The sequence below is a fragment of the Neltuma alba genome, unplaced genomic scaffold (assembly GCF_004799145.2).
Source record: "Neltuma alba isolate B1F8T4 unplaced genomic scaffold, ASM479914v2 tig00011487_pilon, whole genome shotgun sequence".
NCBI classification, from domain to species: Eukaryota; Viridiplantae; Streptophyta; class Magnoliopsida; order Fabales; family Fabaceae; genus Neltuma; species Neltuma alba.
In genome coordinates this window covers 107946-126276 of record NW_021636156.1, presented here as the reverse complement: position 1 = coordinate 126276, position 18331 = coordinate 107946, and the positions used below count along the sequence as shown (strand labels likewise).

Genomic DNA, 18331 nt, shown 5'->3' with positions numbered 1-18331 from the left:
ACCCTCCGCTTACCCACCGTCCATCAACGTCAATTACAGTGAAACCTCAATTATGGTTCAAATCAAATTAGATGGCCATTGCAACAGAACCAGGCACTTAGGATTCAGAACTCAGCAACAAATCAGCCACAGCAAAGTGTTGGGTTTCATTTGCTTTGTGAAACAGTCTTCAATGTCAGCATCCAACATGCACCTCCCCCAACCAACCTAATTCATGTTCAACGCTTCAATAGAGCTGAGAATACAGACTAACTCATTAAAAAAAAAAAGAAGAGGATAATTACTCATGCAATCGCAAAATTACTTAAAATAAGTTAATTCAAAGGTATGTGACGCTATACTTTGATATCTTGTGCTATTGATGCTCGTCCAATGAGAGTTACTTGATTTACAAATCTGACTCAATGTGCTCCTAATTATATCTTAAAAGGGTGTGTAATATATTTTAAATATACTCCTCCAGTAAGACCTAATTAAATAATTTGAGTGGATCAAGATGTTAGTTAAATTAGTTAATGTAATTTTTTTTTTAAAACCCTAATCATCTTTCTTAATTCTTTTCCTCCTCTTTTTACTTGATTATTATCGAGGAATATCAATGGGTTAATTTTTTTAAAAAATTGATAAACATGTAAAATAAATCTTATATACATAACTAATATTAACTCTTAAATGAAGTCATACATTAAGTACCAGACGAGTAGTATTTATATCAAACAAGCTAATAACTAGAGTATAAACATTGCCTTTGATCAGATTTGGATTATTGACCTTACGGGCCTCTCACGTCGATGTATTAATTTTAGAGCAGCATGTCAGCAATGGGGCTGATGTTGAACGAGAAGTCACAAGGCCACATTGACCAAGTCTAGTAGTGTATTTCAATTTTCCACTCATAACATCATCGAAAACGAAATTCATTCATTTTTATTTCCACATGTCGATATATTGAATGCTGTTTTATTATTTTTAGATGTGAATGGGCACGAACCGAACCAACCAAATTTAAAATCACTGTTTGGAAGCTTGCAAATGCCTGCCCGATCATTTTCATTTGACTTGTTTACTTTTTTTTTTGGGCTAATTAAATCACATCATATCCCTTCTCCATATTTTTTTTCTTAAAAAAAAAATCAGCTACATCGTTAATTTACGTGAAAATAGTCTTATTTCACGCGCACGCACACGCTTAATTTATTTAAATTATAGTTATTTTGAAAGCAAATAAATGAAATTTTTTTGGCAAATAAATGAATGAATTCTGTACTCTTTTGAAGTCATTCTGCTATAATTGCATCACCAATATGAACGCCCAATAGATCAATTACTAGGCTAATGTCTTCACTTCACGCGATGACACCTGCCTACCTTTCATCAATGTCAAAACAAGAAGTCAGTTCCATCTCAATTCCGTCCGTAACAAAATTATTCCAATGTCACCCCTCTGTAAGAGTCTCAACTGAATTGTTCTTTCACAGAAAATATTACTCCATCCGATCTTAATACAAAAATAATTAGAGGGGTCTACTTTAGTCATAAATATAAGCTACCAATTTGCTTTGCCTCCCAAATTTATAATTTTTTTCCTTAAACCCGCTATTGATTACATGCATTTTAGAGAAATTAATATATTTTTATCGATAACTAATTTAATTTTTTTCATAGGAAATCTTCATTTTCCACCTGGCCTTTATCCCAAATTTGGTCTTCTTACATCATCAAATAAAAAGTCCGGGAGTTTATTTCTTAATTCAATATTCCCCTCTTTTACCATTGGACCACTTAAAATCAATGGACATGGATAACAAAGCACTATTGAACCAAACCCAACGGAGAAGCTCGTAATTGGGCCTAGAAACAGACATGGGCTCAGAGTGATTGAGGACTTCGTTAGCCCAAAATAAAATTCTATCAGCTCCAAGATTTGCTGCTTCAGCGAGCTCGAACAAGAGGCCATGTCGCCTTCCTCCTCGTCTCTGCTGAATCCTCAAGCTTACAAAATCCTCTATCCTCTTCCCATTTTCCCTTCCTCTGCTTCTCAACCCAATTTTTGTTCTTTTCGGATTGTGAAATTTCCGAGGAAGCTTCCTTCTCCGCGACTAGCTTTTCAGTCCTCCAATGAGGCACCGGTTGACGACTTGGAAGAACATGTTATTGGCGATTGTGTTGTCTTCGAAGACGGCATATTCGAAGACCCAGTTCTTCATGAAAACTTGAGCATAGATGATTCCGGCTCAGAAAATTCCAAGCCTAAATCGAAGAAAAATGTCCCGGAGATTGTACCTGAGAATTTGGTCCCCGACCGATGGAGGGAAGCTCAGCGGAGATCAACATCACGAAGAAAGAGAGGCGCAAGATTGCTCAGGAAATTGAATTCAATAGCAGGGTCGAGAAGAAGAAACAAGGGATGATTCCCCTGAGGCATATGAACCTGGAAGGATATAAGGCGTACAAGGAGGCCAAATTGGCTCAGCTGAAGCCCTTGGTTCTTGACAGCCCTTCAAGTTTTCCGGTGAAGGAGGAGGTTCCCGCTGGAAGAGAATTTGGTGTGACTAATGAGTCTGCTAGTGAACGCGTAAAGCCTAAGAATCCTAGGTGGGCAGTTTACGGCAGGGGTTTGGAGGACGTTTCAGAGTTTTTCAATAGTGAGATGTACGACCCTACCAAAAAGAATACCGAAGGTCAAGGTATTCCGTCTCTTTCAATCTTTCGTTTGAGCCTTTTTGTTTGATTCAACTGCTGGTTTGTGAATTGTGATAGCGGGCGATGATCTTATTGCAGTTATTGACTTAATGTGTGAGTGTTTTGGAAAAACAAAATTTTTGTTTAATGCTTCGCCGTATGTTGAATCAAACTGTGGTTGTACTTCTTCCTGAACTGCAATTTTTAACTGATATGTTAAATTGCCAAATTGAGCTCATAATGGTCTTTTAATTTAAGCTCCTCCTGTATTTACGTGACTTACATATTGAGACCGCCATCTTTATTCTTTTATGCTTGAATGAATAGGCCGTCGTAAGTTGTTTACGAAGGAGGAGAAGGCTTTATTGAATAAGCGGATTCCAAATTTGGCGGCCGCTACTTCTGTGAGTTTTCTTTGTCTAATGAATGCTTACTGTTGCCTCTTCTCTTTCTAATTCTCTTATCAGTTTAGTATATTCTGGTTTTTTACTTGAATTATTAGAAAAGTTCCCAGTGTCTTGATTATAATTCTTACTGATCTGGATTTCTTGAGAATAAGAACCGCAGTTGCAAGATTTTATGGTTAAAACAAAGGCGACAGGAAAGTAATGATGCTTCTTTGCTTATACGTAGTTCTTTTGGTGAATAAGTTCAGTGGCCTTTTGGTTTTCTTCTGTAACCAATTCCGAAATCATTTTCAGGAGAAATGGCTGCCTCTGCACACTCTTGCTGCATCCGGAGAATTTTACCTTGTAGATTCTTTGTTGAAACATAATGTTGATATCAATGCTGTTGATAAGGTATATAATTGTCAATTTCCATGTTGGGAGGTTAAACATGCGAATGTTCTTCTTATAATATATTTATATATATAAGATATATATAAATATATTTTCTGGTTTACTTGTTTTCAGGATGGTTTGACTGCTCTTCACAAGGCCATAATTGGTAAAAAGCAGGCCATAACCAACTACCTTCTGAGAAATTCAGCCAATCCATTCATACTTGATAAAGTGAGTAATTTACCCTGCACTCAACTGCTTATCCTTTCTACACATCTACTTACAGATATGAACACAACACCACTTGCATGGTTCACTCTGTTCCAAGGCAATTGGGGAGGGATATTACCAGTGAGCGCTTAAGATATTTTCCTTGGAAGCTCATATTCAAACCTCTGTTCCTTTGTTGTCCCTTCAAAAAATATCGTAGTAATGGTGCTATTGGATTGTTTCTAGGAGATATTAATACATAGTTTTATTCTCAGCCCTGGTTATGAGATATTTATTTGGCCATCACTAACATTTTGTGCACCCACCTCGTTGCATGTGCACTGAAAAACAGGAGGGGGCAACCTTGATGCATTATGCTGTACAGACGGCTTCCAGCCAGACGATTAAAATCCTTCTACTATATAATGTTGATATAAATCTTCAGGACAATGTGTGGTTAATTCTTTTTCCTATTTAGTTTAGCATTATTCATTTGCATGAGCTGTTTGAGAACTTCAATGATTTGCTCTGTCAGGATGGGTGGACACCCTTACATGTCGCTGTTCAAGCCCGAAGAACGGATGTAGTGAGGCTTCTACTTATTAAAGGTGCTGACAAGACAATAAAAAACAAGGTAACTCTTTGCGATTATCCTCAATCATTGTTTGCAAAGCATCCCTAGATCTTCCATCTTTCCAAATGAAGACTGTGAAGTGAGTAAGGGAGTGAGAGAGAGAGAGATGGGAGTAAGTGAAAATCTAGAAAGCAAGTTCCATACGTTCATCTGGTCATTCTTTGTCTATTCAGAGTTAGGGGACAGGTCACTGATTTCATGCTTAATATAGAGGATGTAAATTAATGAAAGCTTTGCATTTATCTCAGGATGGTTTAACTCCACTTGACCTTTGCCTACATTCTGGTCAAGACTTGAGGACATATGAGCTAATCAAGCTGTTGAAGCAGCTTCCAAGGCGTTAGAATGAGATAAGAGAAAGGGCTCGAAAACAATACAAATGCTCGTCAGATTTGAGGAAACAGACCAAAAGTGAGCTTTGTCAAGTTTTGCACGACAGTGAACATCACTCCGATTTGTACATTATGTGATAATGAGCCAATAGAAGTATTAATATCAACTCGACAGATTAAAAGTGATGCGCCTACGGAAGCCTACGTTTTGAGGCTCCATAGTCCATAGAATGAAGAGAATTTGTACCCACAATGTACGGCATATAGTGGCTTCTAATATACGAGTTTGAAGAGTAAAATGCTGTTATTGTGCGATGGCATGGACAGTTTATCGTCTGATATTTAACCCTTCTCATTGATTCTATTTTAATTATTTTTCTATTCATGATTTATAATAATTTGATTGGTTGGTTAGTGATTTTTATTTAGTTGTGGGCAAATTCTACAAAAATTTTAAATTTTATTATGGGTAAAAATTGTTTTTTGAAATGTCGTGATTTCTCTGTTGTGAATATGAAATTATGTGCAAATAATTACTTTCATTGTCAATAAAATAATAACCAATCAAAAATCGTAGCCATAAATTTAACAATTTAAATATAAAATATATTTAGAAAACTAATTTAAGTGCCATAAATTTAAAAATTCGTTGTCAAATTTAAATAATTAAAAAATATTTAGAAGAAAACTACTCGGTCTCAAATATAAAATATAAAAGTTAATTGTAGTTTACAAGAATATTTATATTGTCTCTTGGTTTATCTTTTTTCCTTATTTGCTCACTATAATTGCCTTTCACATTTAATATTTTTAATTAAAATAAATATTTAAAAATGACACTTTTTACATAACAATTATAAATAACCAATTTGACTAATTTAATAATTACTATGAATTAGCAGTAGTTAATTAAATCTTATAATCTTATACTGCCTCCAGTCATAAACATAGAAGGAAGTAGCACTACAAACGAACTCTTATACTACCTCTGAATATTTAATATAAGCGTTAGATAACTGATTTAAAAAATTAAAAAAATTAGTTAAATTAATTACTTGTAAAAAATATATGTTGACTTTCTTAAATTACCATTGATTTAATTATATACATTGAAACTATACTTGAATGAAAACACTTTATAATCAATAAGAATGTTTTTGAAAACATATTAAAAATTTAGAAAACAAAATAAATTTAGGTTTTACATTTAAAACTGACTAACTAGCTCTTATATTTAAAAGTCAGTAGTTAAAAATACCAAGAAGTACTTCACAGCAATAGCAGACACACTGAAAAAATTGTCTACTTTCCAGTTGCGACCATATTAAATCATTATACTCAGCTGCAGAAAATGAAAATGATGAAACGGACAAGTTCTCAAGATCTCGTAAAATGGCTACAAATCGGAAGAAACAATCAGGTCATTCATCAGCTGCCGGTAATACAAGAGAAACATCAAGTTTCTAAAGAGATAAAAATCCCCAATAATTTATCAGAACTACTGATTAAAAAGAAACAAAATAGAGGACATATGATTTTTCTACAATTGTCATTCCTTCCCGACCTGACTTGTTTTGTACATTGCTGGAGAGTATTGAAGATTGTTAGCAAGCAAGGCTTGTCCTCTATACAAATCAAATCATGAAACCACCATTAACCATTCTATTTTCCACCACGTTTTCCCACACAACACTGCCAACAGAAACATCTCATGCTCCAGCAGCACCTTGGCCTTGGACAATTTGGATAGCAGACAGTTGATGAACCTTCCCCACAACAACAACAGCTTGGTCTCCAGCATTTTGTGCCCAAACAATTTGAGAACTTGGGTAATTGGCAGCAGTTAAAGCAGCTTATTTTGGGTAATTGACAACACTTGGAGCAGCTTATTTTGGGTAATTGACAACACTTGGAGCAGCTTATTTTGGGTAATTGGCAACACTTGAAGCAACTTGTTTTGGGTAATTGGCAACACTTGGAGCAGCTTATTTTGGGTAATTGGCAACACTTGGAGCAGCTTATTTTGGGGAGTTGGCAGCACTTGCAGCAGCTTGTTTTGGGTAGTTGGCAGCACTTGGAGCAGCTCATTTTGGGTAGTTGGCAACAGTTGGAGCAGCTTATTTTGGGTACTTGGCAACATTTGGAGCAACTTGGTCTTCTGCAGCATGCAAGACAATTGAAGGAGCAGGAGCATTTTATGCAGCTACAATCTGAGCATTCTGGACATTTCAATCTACAGCAGTTCATTCCGCAGCATCTGCAGGTGGAGCCATAGGTAGATCTTGATTGCAGATCGATGCTTTGCCTGATTTTTTTGAGGCGCTTCTCTGTTGTCATGCTCTCCATTTCTTGAACAAATCCGCAGAGATGGCGAATGTAATCAGGGTAAAGCTCCAAGTTGCAGTGTCCGCCTCCTTTGATCCACAACGGTTCATAGGGTTCCATTGCCATTTTCCACAATCCATTGCCATGTAACCAATTGACCACATCATCTTCTGTGCCCTGTATATACACAGCACACACCAAGAAACTATATAATCAATGTAAGTGGTGAGAGGTTTCTTCAGAGCATATTCAACGTGGACTGAGAAAGTGTGACAGATATATGCTCGGTAAATAACCATGAAATTTTGTGGAAGAAACTCTCCAAGACTGTCCAATTCCCAGGAGCACAGAGATGGTACACTAACAGAGGGAGATTGTTGTTTTATCATATGATTGTGTATGAACTCTCAATTAGAATTTCCGTGATCATTAAAGAATTTAATAAACAGGGGGTCTGGACTCCTAGAATAAAGGGAACCATACTCTGATCTTGATATTCAGTTGATAAGCTTTAACATGGCGATTTAACAGACTTCCAAAATGACATCCCAAAATTCCAGTAATCTAGACCAAGTGGAAGTTTAAAAGCCCAGGAAACTTCAATTTACAATATTAAATGAAGATCATAAATCTACATGGGCATTTGATGGAAACATAACATAGAACTCGAACTACCAATTGAAGCAACTAGTAAATTAGACTGAATATTGCCCTTAATCAAAATATCAGAAAACAAGTTCGCCTACATGAGGAATCTCCAACACATTAGAATATTCCTCTGCTGTTATATTGACATTTTGGTTTAAAAACAATAGCGGTCCTCATCTTCCACTAATTTACGATTCTACCATGGGCAGTTTTAAGAATGAGTAAGTTGTTATTGTCCAAAATAAATCCAGGCCAAGAAATTAATTTATCAGTGGCGGATTCATGTTTTGTCACGCAATTCAGATTCCTGACTAAGATGGTGTCCTATTCCCTTCTCTCCATGTCAGAAAAACTCCCCTTGTTTTGTTTGTTCAGTGGATTTAACATTTGCCTGGGTTCTTGATTGCTCATTTTTCACCTTCAATTACCAACGACCAAAGGTATATTTTTACGATCACGTTTCTTCTGTTAAACTCTGGATATCAAATAACAATGTTCATAAAATTCCATGCATGAAGATTTGAACAAAGCACATGAAATGTGAGTTTCACAGTTTGTCTTGCATATTCCCCAGCACTCTGTTTTCCTCATCTCGTAATCTTTCACAACTGACACCCTTCAAATAGTCTGATTTCAAAAGATAACAGCTTGTGATGCACCATATGACAAATACATACTACTACCTCTGGTCCTTAATATAAGAGTCAGTTGGGCGTTGAGTTAGGTCCTAAACATAAGACTTCAATCCACTTTGTTTCCATCTTACCCCAAAATATCTCTATTAATTGTAAAAGATTCCCACAAATGGACAATTCTATTGATCCAATACACATGAATAAAGAGTATAACTTAGGAAAATCAGTACACATTTGTGACAAATAACCAACTTAACTAATTTTCTTAATATCTCCAAATTTGTTATCTAACATTTATATTAAAAACTGGAGGTAGTATGAAGCTCAATTGAATGCAGAGTAAGATAAGCTCTGAATCATAAGAGCATCATATACTTACATGTATCACCAGTACTGGAGACTTCACCTTCTTTATTTTGTTTATGTTCTGCACAGGTTAGGAAATGATGGTTTACGGATCATAGTACATGATGAAGAAACCAAAAGCAAACATTTACAGTAAAATTCGGTATTCTTCAAGTACAACGTAAATGAAGTCCCTAAGTTAGACATTCCCATTTGAGACAGTAGTATTCTCGTATATTTACCTTGTATATATCAAAGCAAAGTGTGAACTTCACATGGCAGAGCACACGGAGTCCAGAAAGAATGCCACTATGTAGAACGACACCTCTCAACCTTGGCAGTTTAGATGCCAAGTGCAGAGTTGGCCCACTTCCCACTGATTGTCCATACAAGATTAAGTCTTCTTGGCTCACTCCATATTGGGTCTCAAGGCATTCATATATTGCCTCAATGTCAGCATATGTATTGGATTCACTAGGCTGCAGATTTTGAAAACACTAGTATTACAAATCAATGACGTAACATGACATCCATTAAATTTCTCATCAAGCAACAGAGATAAAACTATATTTTGAGTCAGACTCAGCAGAAGAAATGTGAAAAGTGGTCTAAAGGAATAAAAGGAGCCCATGCACGTCAGTACAAACTGCTCTTATTAATGTAACATCCGAGGAAAAGAAACTTAAATCAAAAGGTACCTTCCCAGTAGAAGCCCCATAGCCAGAATAGTCATATCTGCAAAAATAAAAATAAAAATAAAATCAGAGGGAAATATCAGCTTCACGTTTGATCCAGAAGTTGGCAGAGCAACTAGTAATATTGCCCGTTCAACCGAAGCTCAGGCTCTAGTGAGTAATCAATCTCACTCTTAATAGACCCAAAAAAGGGGAAAAAGTTAAGCAAATGGGATTAAATTGCATCAAACGTTTAGATTTGAGATAACTTAAGTGAAAGTGAAACTACGAATTAAACTTGATTGAATTTATTAAGCCCAGCCAGCGAGTTTTTTTTTTTTTTCCCAACCAAAAAATGAACGGAGGAAAATGAAGCCAAAACACCAAAGACGGGGCCAGGCAATGTCCACATCTATGCAGCGCTAAAAACTTTGCTTACTTTATGCAGAGTAGAAAGGCGGCCAAATAAATGCAGAAACTCAGAAAAAATAAAACATAAAACATAAAACATTAAAAAGGGAGGCTCTTTAGTCTTTACGGACTGACGAGGAGCTACAAAACAACTAAACTTTTTTGTTGTTAACTTTGCTTTTTTCTTTTCATCGTTAGGCCAAAACGCACTTCTTTTACTTTCTCGGTTTAACCCTTTGCTTGAAAAGTTGGAAAAGGCATTGACATTTGCATTTCGGGTACAGTCATTCATCAGATCTACTAAGCCCAGGATAAGTCATCAATCAGAAACATATTGCTATACTTAATTCATGGTTTCAAATCGAAGCACGACAAAACCAACACCAACCCAATTAAAAACAAACATATTTCATACTTATTGCGGTACAGTCCCCTAATGATACAAAGTAAGGGTCAACAACAACGTGATGTCTCTGAACTCTTAAGTGAGACGGAACTCATTTCTAAAATCATCAAATGAATGAGCTTGAAACACTTTTTTATGCTTGTTTGATGAAGAAATAGAAAAAACCACTAACCCCATGAGATTAACTCTAAGATTGACCTTGAGTTGCACGAATAGGTCGTAGAGTTGACCCAAATCAGCAGCATTGCCATGAGAGTAGAGCAGAGTGAGGCGAGCGTATGGGTTCCTCAGATAAAAAGCTACAATCTTGTTCCCATGTTTCGTGTCGACCAACAAAACGTCCAAGGAATTGTCGTCGGCGTGAGAAATAGACACCGCCGGCGACGAGGGTGATACCACCGTGAGCTTGCCGTCATCTCGCTTCTTGAGCTGGTACGTCGGAGGAGACGGCGGAAAGAAGGCAAATTTCGCCGCTAACTGAGACAACATACACCCCATTCACTCTCCACCCCCCAAGAGAAAGAGATGAGAGATACCCAAAAACTCATTTGATGGTCAGAGAGGTTCTGAGTGCATTGGAACTTGTCGATATCAACTATCAAGCAAAAGGGCCCCAGAAAAGCTCATACACTCTAAGCTTCTGGTTTTTTCTGGGCATGTAAGAATGGGGAAAAAAACAGAGAAAGAAGACAAGTACAGATTATAGCAACAGTGTAGAGATTTGTGGAGAGCTTGTTCAGGCAGATTAGTGCAAAAAATGAAATCTTTTGGAGCTTGTCAATATCAACAGATAGCAGAGGAAAGGAAAGGGTCTATGAATCTCAAAGGCTTCTGGGTTTCGCTGGATTTGTGATGATAATAAGAAAAAACAAGTACGGATTGCTTAGGTAGTGAGGAGTAACAAGTTGAGGTGGCTCAGCTAGGAGAGTGCTATTAAAGATGAAATATTTTTCACTCCCAAAAAATCTGCAGCGTGGGAGCGTTCTAGGGAAAAGAAGAGAGAGAGAGTGACTGCAGGGGAAGCGGAGTGTACTGGTGGCAAGGAAATAAGAAAGAGAGAAAGCAAGGACGCAAGTCTTAATTTCAAGACTTGGTTTAATTTATGTGCATGACTTCATTGTTTGTCAGTTATACAGAGAAGCAGGTCATGTGGTAAGCTGTGACTTTACAAAACTATTCTTTTTTTAATTTCCTGTCACTTTTTATTTGTAAGGATATTCATATCATGCATACCCCCTAAAGTATCATATCCTCCCCCACCCCTTGACGCTTGTCCACCTTCATCCAAATCTCCATCTTCTATCCTCACACGAATTTATAACAAATTATTTCAATTATAAATTATCAACAACGCAACTTATGTTTTAGGCTTTTTATGACTCATAAAACATTCATACGCCTAATTAGATAAGGTGATAAGCAATCTTATATTTGTAAGGAGAATAATCTGAGTTCAAATTTCAAAAACACGAAAGAGATGAAAAAATTTTACGCTAAAATCAAGTGATTTAGGAATACTTTGATTAAATTTTTTTTAAAAAGATATGCATAGTTTTTTTTAGAATATCCCATGACGTTTGAACGATGCAGGTGATAATAATAACATAGTTCTGCACAAAGATTACACGCACAAATCAAGAAATAATCTGAAAAACATATTCATACGCATGAATATAAAAATTGAGTGTGCCTGAGCAAGATGGTGAGCAGTAACCATTATATTTTGTTTGAAGGTGATATGGTGAAAAATGTTAAAGAATTGTGAAGTGCTGGGGACTAAGTGCCATAAAATTCAAGATTAGTGGCTGCGTATGATTACTTATGATTTAAATCAGACATAATGATGCATTAAAGAAGGATGGTTTTATGAAAAGGGGGGAAAAAGCAAAGAAGATAATGGGAAATGAGGATGGAAAAAGCAATAAGGATGAATGATGAAGAAGTGGGGAAATAATAAGCATTGGGTTGATGATCGTTGAAAACTTGGGAGTTTTTTTTGGCTCTGTGCTTCGTCCTGTAGTATAATTCGGACAGAGTGACTGTGACACATAATGTTTCTGGTCATTTTCAGGGGATTCGCCATTTTTCTTTAATTTTACCAAAACGACTCACACGAGAAGAAAGCGAAAGAGAAGGCGTCACTAGAAAAGGGAAAAATAAATAAATAAATAAAGGACGAGGAGGGCGAAATTATATACTTGGCAGTGAGACGTACAATGATTTGGGCTACTGTTCAAATGAGGAAAATGAAATTCAAAAATTTGAAAAGGACAGTTAAAAATATAAATATCAAAATGTTTTATAATTGATATTCTTAAAAGAATGAAATTCACGAGGAAGGTTTAATGAACAGTATATAAATAACAAGATGCAGTATCAATGCAAGGTATAAAACATTATCTATATATAAAATTGACAGGGGGATCACTATTATGTTATGCATAATATCTAAATAATGGGATTTATTTCAAATTCCACGTACCTTTTTTTAATAATTCTTTTAGCATTTCTCCATGTATTTTCAGGCTATAATGTCTCTGGTGCGTTAAGAATGAACGAGATATGTATGTGCGTATCAAATTATGTATAGTTCATGACAATTATCAATATATTGATTTAAAATGCTGGTTTAAAAAAATATAAAATATTAAAACATAAAAGACTGCATAAAGTCGTCTGCTCGCAAATTGTTAGCGTGGTTCATTTTGAACTTGATGCAAAAATCTAAGAGTTGGTCTAATTAGTCAAAAAATCAACTCATAACTCATAAAGTTATAAGTTCAAATTCAGCTACTTATGTGAAAACTTTTTTATTTTGGTAAACACAAGTGCTCTCTTATGGAAAGCAATTTTGTTTGAAACACTGTCAGACACTAAATGTGGGCATCTCTTTTGACAGGAATTTGAATATCAGTTCACTACATTGTGGGAGACTGATCCCTTCTATTAAATCTAATCCCTATTGGTTATATGATGACTTTATTGATAGGTGATTTATGAGTATCTTTATAAGCATTATTTAAGCCCAGAAACATGCATTGGTTTTAGTGAACCTCTTAAATCAAACTCATCTAAAACTTTGCTTTACCAAAAAAAATAAAAGAAATTGTCCTGATCTACTTGATAACGCTCTGTCTTGTTTTTAACAGTATTCATTAGGTTTTTCGGAGGCCACGAATTTTCCTAGGCAGCTTAATTGTCAATCTTCCGGTAAAATTAAAAATCTGGACAAAAGCCTAAAGGCAAGGCTTCAAATTAATGTGACGTGCAGGGATTTGGGAAACATTGTTTCATTTTCGTGCTCCAAGTGGAGAGAATCTTATCATTCCCATTTTGATTTTATAAAGCTTCTGGTTGTCTTTTGATTTTCCCCAATTGATTGCACTCTAAGTTGATTTTCTTTTTTAGTGTTTATTATCTAACTTTCAATAAAAAGTTTATACCTATTTTTTCCCTCGAAACATGCTATCATGTTTTGTTGAAGATTCTAAATAGTAACAGACATCGTGAAGGTATAGTTAAATTTCTGGCAAAAAAAAAAAAACCCCTATGATTAAGTTTGAGAGAGATAATTTAGTACTGAAAACGATTTTCAGCTTTTAGTATTATTCTAAAGATACTTTTTCGGTCTTAAATATAAAACTTTAGTATAAAGATTTTATATTTAGGATCGGATGAATAATTAATTTTTTACATTGGGTTAGGAAGAGGATATCCTAACATAATCAATTTCTCATACTTTTTTTATCATAACAAATAAAATACATTAAAATAATAACATTAGACCGGTTACTTATAAAATTTTCTTATTTATATTTTACATAAAAATAATCATGCAAATGTGGTAGAAATTGCGACGTTCTCGCTCTTTTGGTACCATCATCAATCATGAGAAGAGGCGCGTGGAATTACCCCCCCGGCTGTCAAGTTGCTTTCACGGCGTTTGGATGGGATTTTTTCCCGCCGATCGGTGTTCGGTTATATTGAAAGTTGAAACCGAATGGATCATAAATTTACTCCAAAAAAAAAAAGGATCATAAATAGCACAATTTCTCGTAAGTTTTATTTTATGTATTTACATTTTGATATACACAAAAATAAAATAAATTACGTACTATTAGTTTATTAAAAAAGAGTATACTCTTGGCTCAAATAACAATCTAAAATATTTTTCTTCACAGTACACTGAATCTGTCAGTCCAAAAAAAATACTGCTACGTTGAATTTTAATTATTGTCCCCATTCATAATTAGTTGGTTCTGCAGGAGGCAGCCAGGAAGACCCTGTTGACAATGCTTACATTGTTTTTTTATCAACAATCAACAAACATTTTGATATAAAAATAAGTTACACCAACCAAAAAAACCAATCGAAAAAGCTCAAGTCGTGATAAGGTTAAAAGCTAAAACTAAAAAAATCACGCAAATTCAACCATATAGCCATGAAAAACACAGATGAATGACTGTTTAAAATGATTTATAAATTTTTTTAATAATAATTTATAAAATATGAGATAAATATGTAAAAAGAATTTTATTTGATTTCTATAAGACGTGTTTGTAAATAATTTCGAATGCTGGTCCAAATAAGATAGAAGAGTGATGTGGAGGAGCAAAGCATCACTCATCTCCGTAAGTGCCTCCCAAAACGATACGATAACTTATAGAACACTAAAATGATAACAAGTATTATTTCTAGTTTTTAAATTATATACTATGTTTGGTATTAAATATAACAGCTAATTGACTAATTTGAAAAAAATAAATTAAGTTAGTTATTTATAATAAATAAGTGTTATCTTTTCTAAAATATCTTTACTAATCAAATTTATTAACTAAAACTACTATTATTAGAAGGATTATCTTAAGAAAAGATGAATAAATATGAGAGATAAAGTAGATTGTGGTCTTATATTTAGGATCAAAATAAAAATCAAATAAAATCTTATATTAAGAATAGAAGGTAATATCATATTAAGATTTGAAGGTAATATCTCAAATCAAAACCTTAACGAAGGACATAGAAGCTTAAAAAATAATCACGTCTAATTGTCACGCTCCATTTGCTGTTGCAAACTTACCAACATAATGGTCGAATTAACTGGTTCTGTGCTGGACATATTAAAAAAAATAAAAAATGTAAATTAATAATACACACACGTATATATATGGCTTATACGTCTCATTTCATTTTGCTATCTATTGAGCCTAACTAAATTTTAATTATATTTTAAATTAAAATATGATTTAATTTAAAAAAAAAGAGTACTCCTTCATCTCTTATTATAAGATCTAATTTTTTAAATGGATTTGTCGCTTTTTATAAGATCTTTTTCTGAATTTGTCTGAACATTTAATGTATTACTACCTATTTTACCTCTAATTTAATACATTTAATATATTCTCTTTTTTTATTTATCTCACTATTACTCTCCCACACTTACCTATTTATATATAAGGATATATTTGAAAAAAAATATATTTGCTACATATTAATTATCTTAAACTAATTTTAATTTTTTTAAATTATATAATTGAATTAAAAAATCTTATAATAAGAGATAATTGTAAATATTCAGCTAAAAAAAAAGAGATAATTGTAAATAAAATTTATTTGATTATTCGAGTGGGGAAATATTCTTTTTTCATGAAAAGCATCAAGCGATCCCTTGGATATTGGAAATCTACGTTGGAAAATGTCCCTGAGTGGGATCCTCTCATTATCTTCCACGTGTATTATGAGCAGGATCAGCTTCACCTTTTGGACTCATTCGCAACTCCGTCAATTATTCTTTTTTGGCCAATCAACTTCATCAATTATTCCCTTAAACGGATATCCCGCAATCCTTTTTTAGTAATTCAACCATCAATCCGTGTTTCAAAAACAAAAAAAAACAACCGTTGGCCAAAAAAAAGAAAAACTTGTGAACGGCTCTTCACAGATAGCAACAGTCTGTGTTCCTCCTGCTTTACAACTTCAATGTGATGTGCACTGTGTGTACATGGTATAACAGTTGTGAAAAAAAATAGAGAAAATTGGTTAAAAATTCTAATTTGATAATTCAATTAGAAAATGGGACTTGAAATAATATAAAGGCGTAAGATTTTAACTATCAATAAGTGTGATTAAACAAAGACCTGGTTGCTTTAATGAGGAATTCTTACTTGCATACTGAATGATTTATTCATGCATTAGGCAGATCTCATGCTTGAGAAGTCGTACCTCCGATTTTTTATATAAGATCTTACTTGACTTTTATCTTAATCAATCTTAAAAATAAGATCCCATTTCATTTTGTTTCGTATATTTATCTATTTTGTTTTCAAGATAGTTTTTATAATAATTGTTGTTCTAACTAATATACTTAATTAGGAATGATATTTTAAGAAAAATAATACCTATTGTTCACAAATAACTAGTTTAATTAATTTTTTTAATCTACTCAAATTAGTTAAGTAATTTTTATATTAAGAATAGAATGTAGTTTTTTTTTAAAAAAAAAAAAGCAGTTAATGACGGGAAGAAGGAAGCATACACGAGACTGAAATATAGCGTGTATGGTATCTACTCAAATGACATGACCCCTACACTTGATTACCATAAACAGTGTTGTTAGCGTTTAGGAGTTACTCCTCACGTTTCCTGTCATAAGAGATCAATAACTGAATTAGGTTAATAAAAAAAACAGTTAAAATTAGTTAAAAATAATCAATATGTAAAAGATATAATTTTTTTAAAAAAAGCCTTCATTAATAAGGAGAGAGAGCATGAAAGAGAACAATGGTAAATTATTCAAAAAAATAGGAGTGGGAAGGAGAGAGAGTGTGAGTTGGAAACAATAAATATGAGTAAAATAAAAAATCAATACAAAAAAATAGAAACAACTTTTAAGTGTCTCTTATATATAAAAATACGTTATAAGTATCAAATGTCTTTTACAATGAAAAGCTGAAGGAGTAATTAAGACGGAGATGCAGTGAACGTCCGTCCGGGGCGGTTGTGGGGACAGCCCCACTGGCAATGGGCATTTTCTTAATAATAATGGCAAAGTTAAAAATTGTTGATTTGATTAATGATGTTGTCGGGTTTATTAAGAAAAGGCAAGTTGGAATCTTATAGGAAGAAGGAACACAACGCAACAAAAGAGAAACAAAAACAGCGCCTACTGTGCGTCTTGGGCTGCTCCTTAACTCACTTTCAAAAATCCCTTGTTCAGCGGTGCATGCACGTACTGTCATCTCTCCATTTTTCCCCCTTCGGGATTATTTGAAACGACACAAGGATTCAACGTGTTTTTTTTTCCCCTTTTCCTTTTATTTTATTTAAAAAAAAAGAATAAAGCTTTGTTGTGCTTTTAAGTTTTAATCTTTTCCGTGAGGAGAATCCAGAGGCCTTGAATCAGGGGCCGAGCCGTGCCTTTACATGGTGTGGCCTGTTTATAATAATAATAATAATTATTGTTGTTATTTTTAAAAAAATGGAAAAAGCATTAACATTAAGAAGAGTACAAATATAGAATCAAAGGGAGAAAGTAATTTAGGAAGTTTTTGAATAGAAACCAAACTATAGTTTTAAAAACAATGTTACAGTATATGAAATAAATACATAGAGGAATTTGTTTCGATTTATAAAATTGTGCTTTTAAAAAACACTTTTAGATAAATCCGAGCAGCCCTTACGAGGGAAAGGTGGGGGGCGTGTGGGCATGAGATATGAACAGAAAAGGGGGGGAGGGATCTATGGAAAGGCTACGAGATGTAAAATGTGGGAATGAGTAGAGAGAATATGGACGAGATTGAGATGAGAGGAATCCTAATCCAAAGGAAAAGGAATAAGAAAAGGGAAGCACGTAGTAGGAGGGGCGTAAGGGGCGCATGCTTGGCTTTTCCCTTCGAATTCCCACTCCACCTCGATGCATCGTCCTCTCCAGAGGAAAACTAAAAGAGCCCCTTCTCTGTTTACGCACATGACATGACGTGTACAAATAATTTGTATTCTTAACGTTGGTATTAATACCCAAATCATGTTGGTCGAAGTTTTTTATTTTTCTCAAAAGCAGTTCTTTACACGTAGTAAATTAATGGATTTTTATTTAGACATTACTCTTTTTAAAAGGTAGATACAATTTTTTTGTATATATAATTTAAATTATATCATTTTCGTCATGATTAGGTTCATTGTTCACCTTAGTTTAAAGTTGGATTTCTGATTTTTCAATCATTAATGATCCGATTTTTTGTCACTTAA

General features: G+C 34.1%; 2 protein-coding genes across 3 annotated transcripts; one reads left to right on the top strand and one right to left on the bottom strand.

The window, feature by feature from the left end:
- The first annotated feature begins 1946 nt into the window (after positions 1–1946).
- On the top strand, positions 1947–5032 carry LOC114714133 (ankyrin repeat domain-containing protein, chloroplastic-like). The gene is given in 8 exon segments (XM_028898834.1): positions 1947–2313; positions 2316–2681; positions 3010–3086; positions 3384–3482; positions 3597–3695; positions 4027–4125; positions 4210–4308; positions 4557–5032. Coding segments are annotated over 8 exon segments (1293 nt in total). The 5' UTR covers positions 1947–1955; the 3' UTR covers positions 4653–5032.
- A 1001-nt stretch (positions 5033–6033) lies between these two features.
- Positions 6034–11201, bottom strand: LOC114714132 (alpha/beta hydrolase domain-containing protein 17B). Of its 2 annotated transcripts, none has more exons than XM_028898832.1 (5): positions 10257–11201; positions 9292–9328; positions 8836–9072; positions 8628–8675; positions 6034–7142 (listed from the first exon to the last, which is right to left on the bottom strand). In XM_028898832.1, exons 1-5 carry the CDS (start codon positions 10580–10582, stop codon positions 6303–6305), a joined length of 1488 nt encoding a protein of 495 aa, XP_028754665.1. In that variant the 5' UTR covers positions 10583–11201; the 3' UTR covers positions 6034–6302. The 2 variants fall into 2 exon arrangements, with proteins under 2 accessions (XP_028754665.1, XP_028754666.1); XM_028898833.1 differs by having other exon boundaries at positions 10283–10417.
- Positions 11202–18331: the final 7130 nt, after the last annotated feature.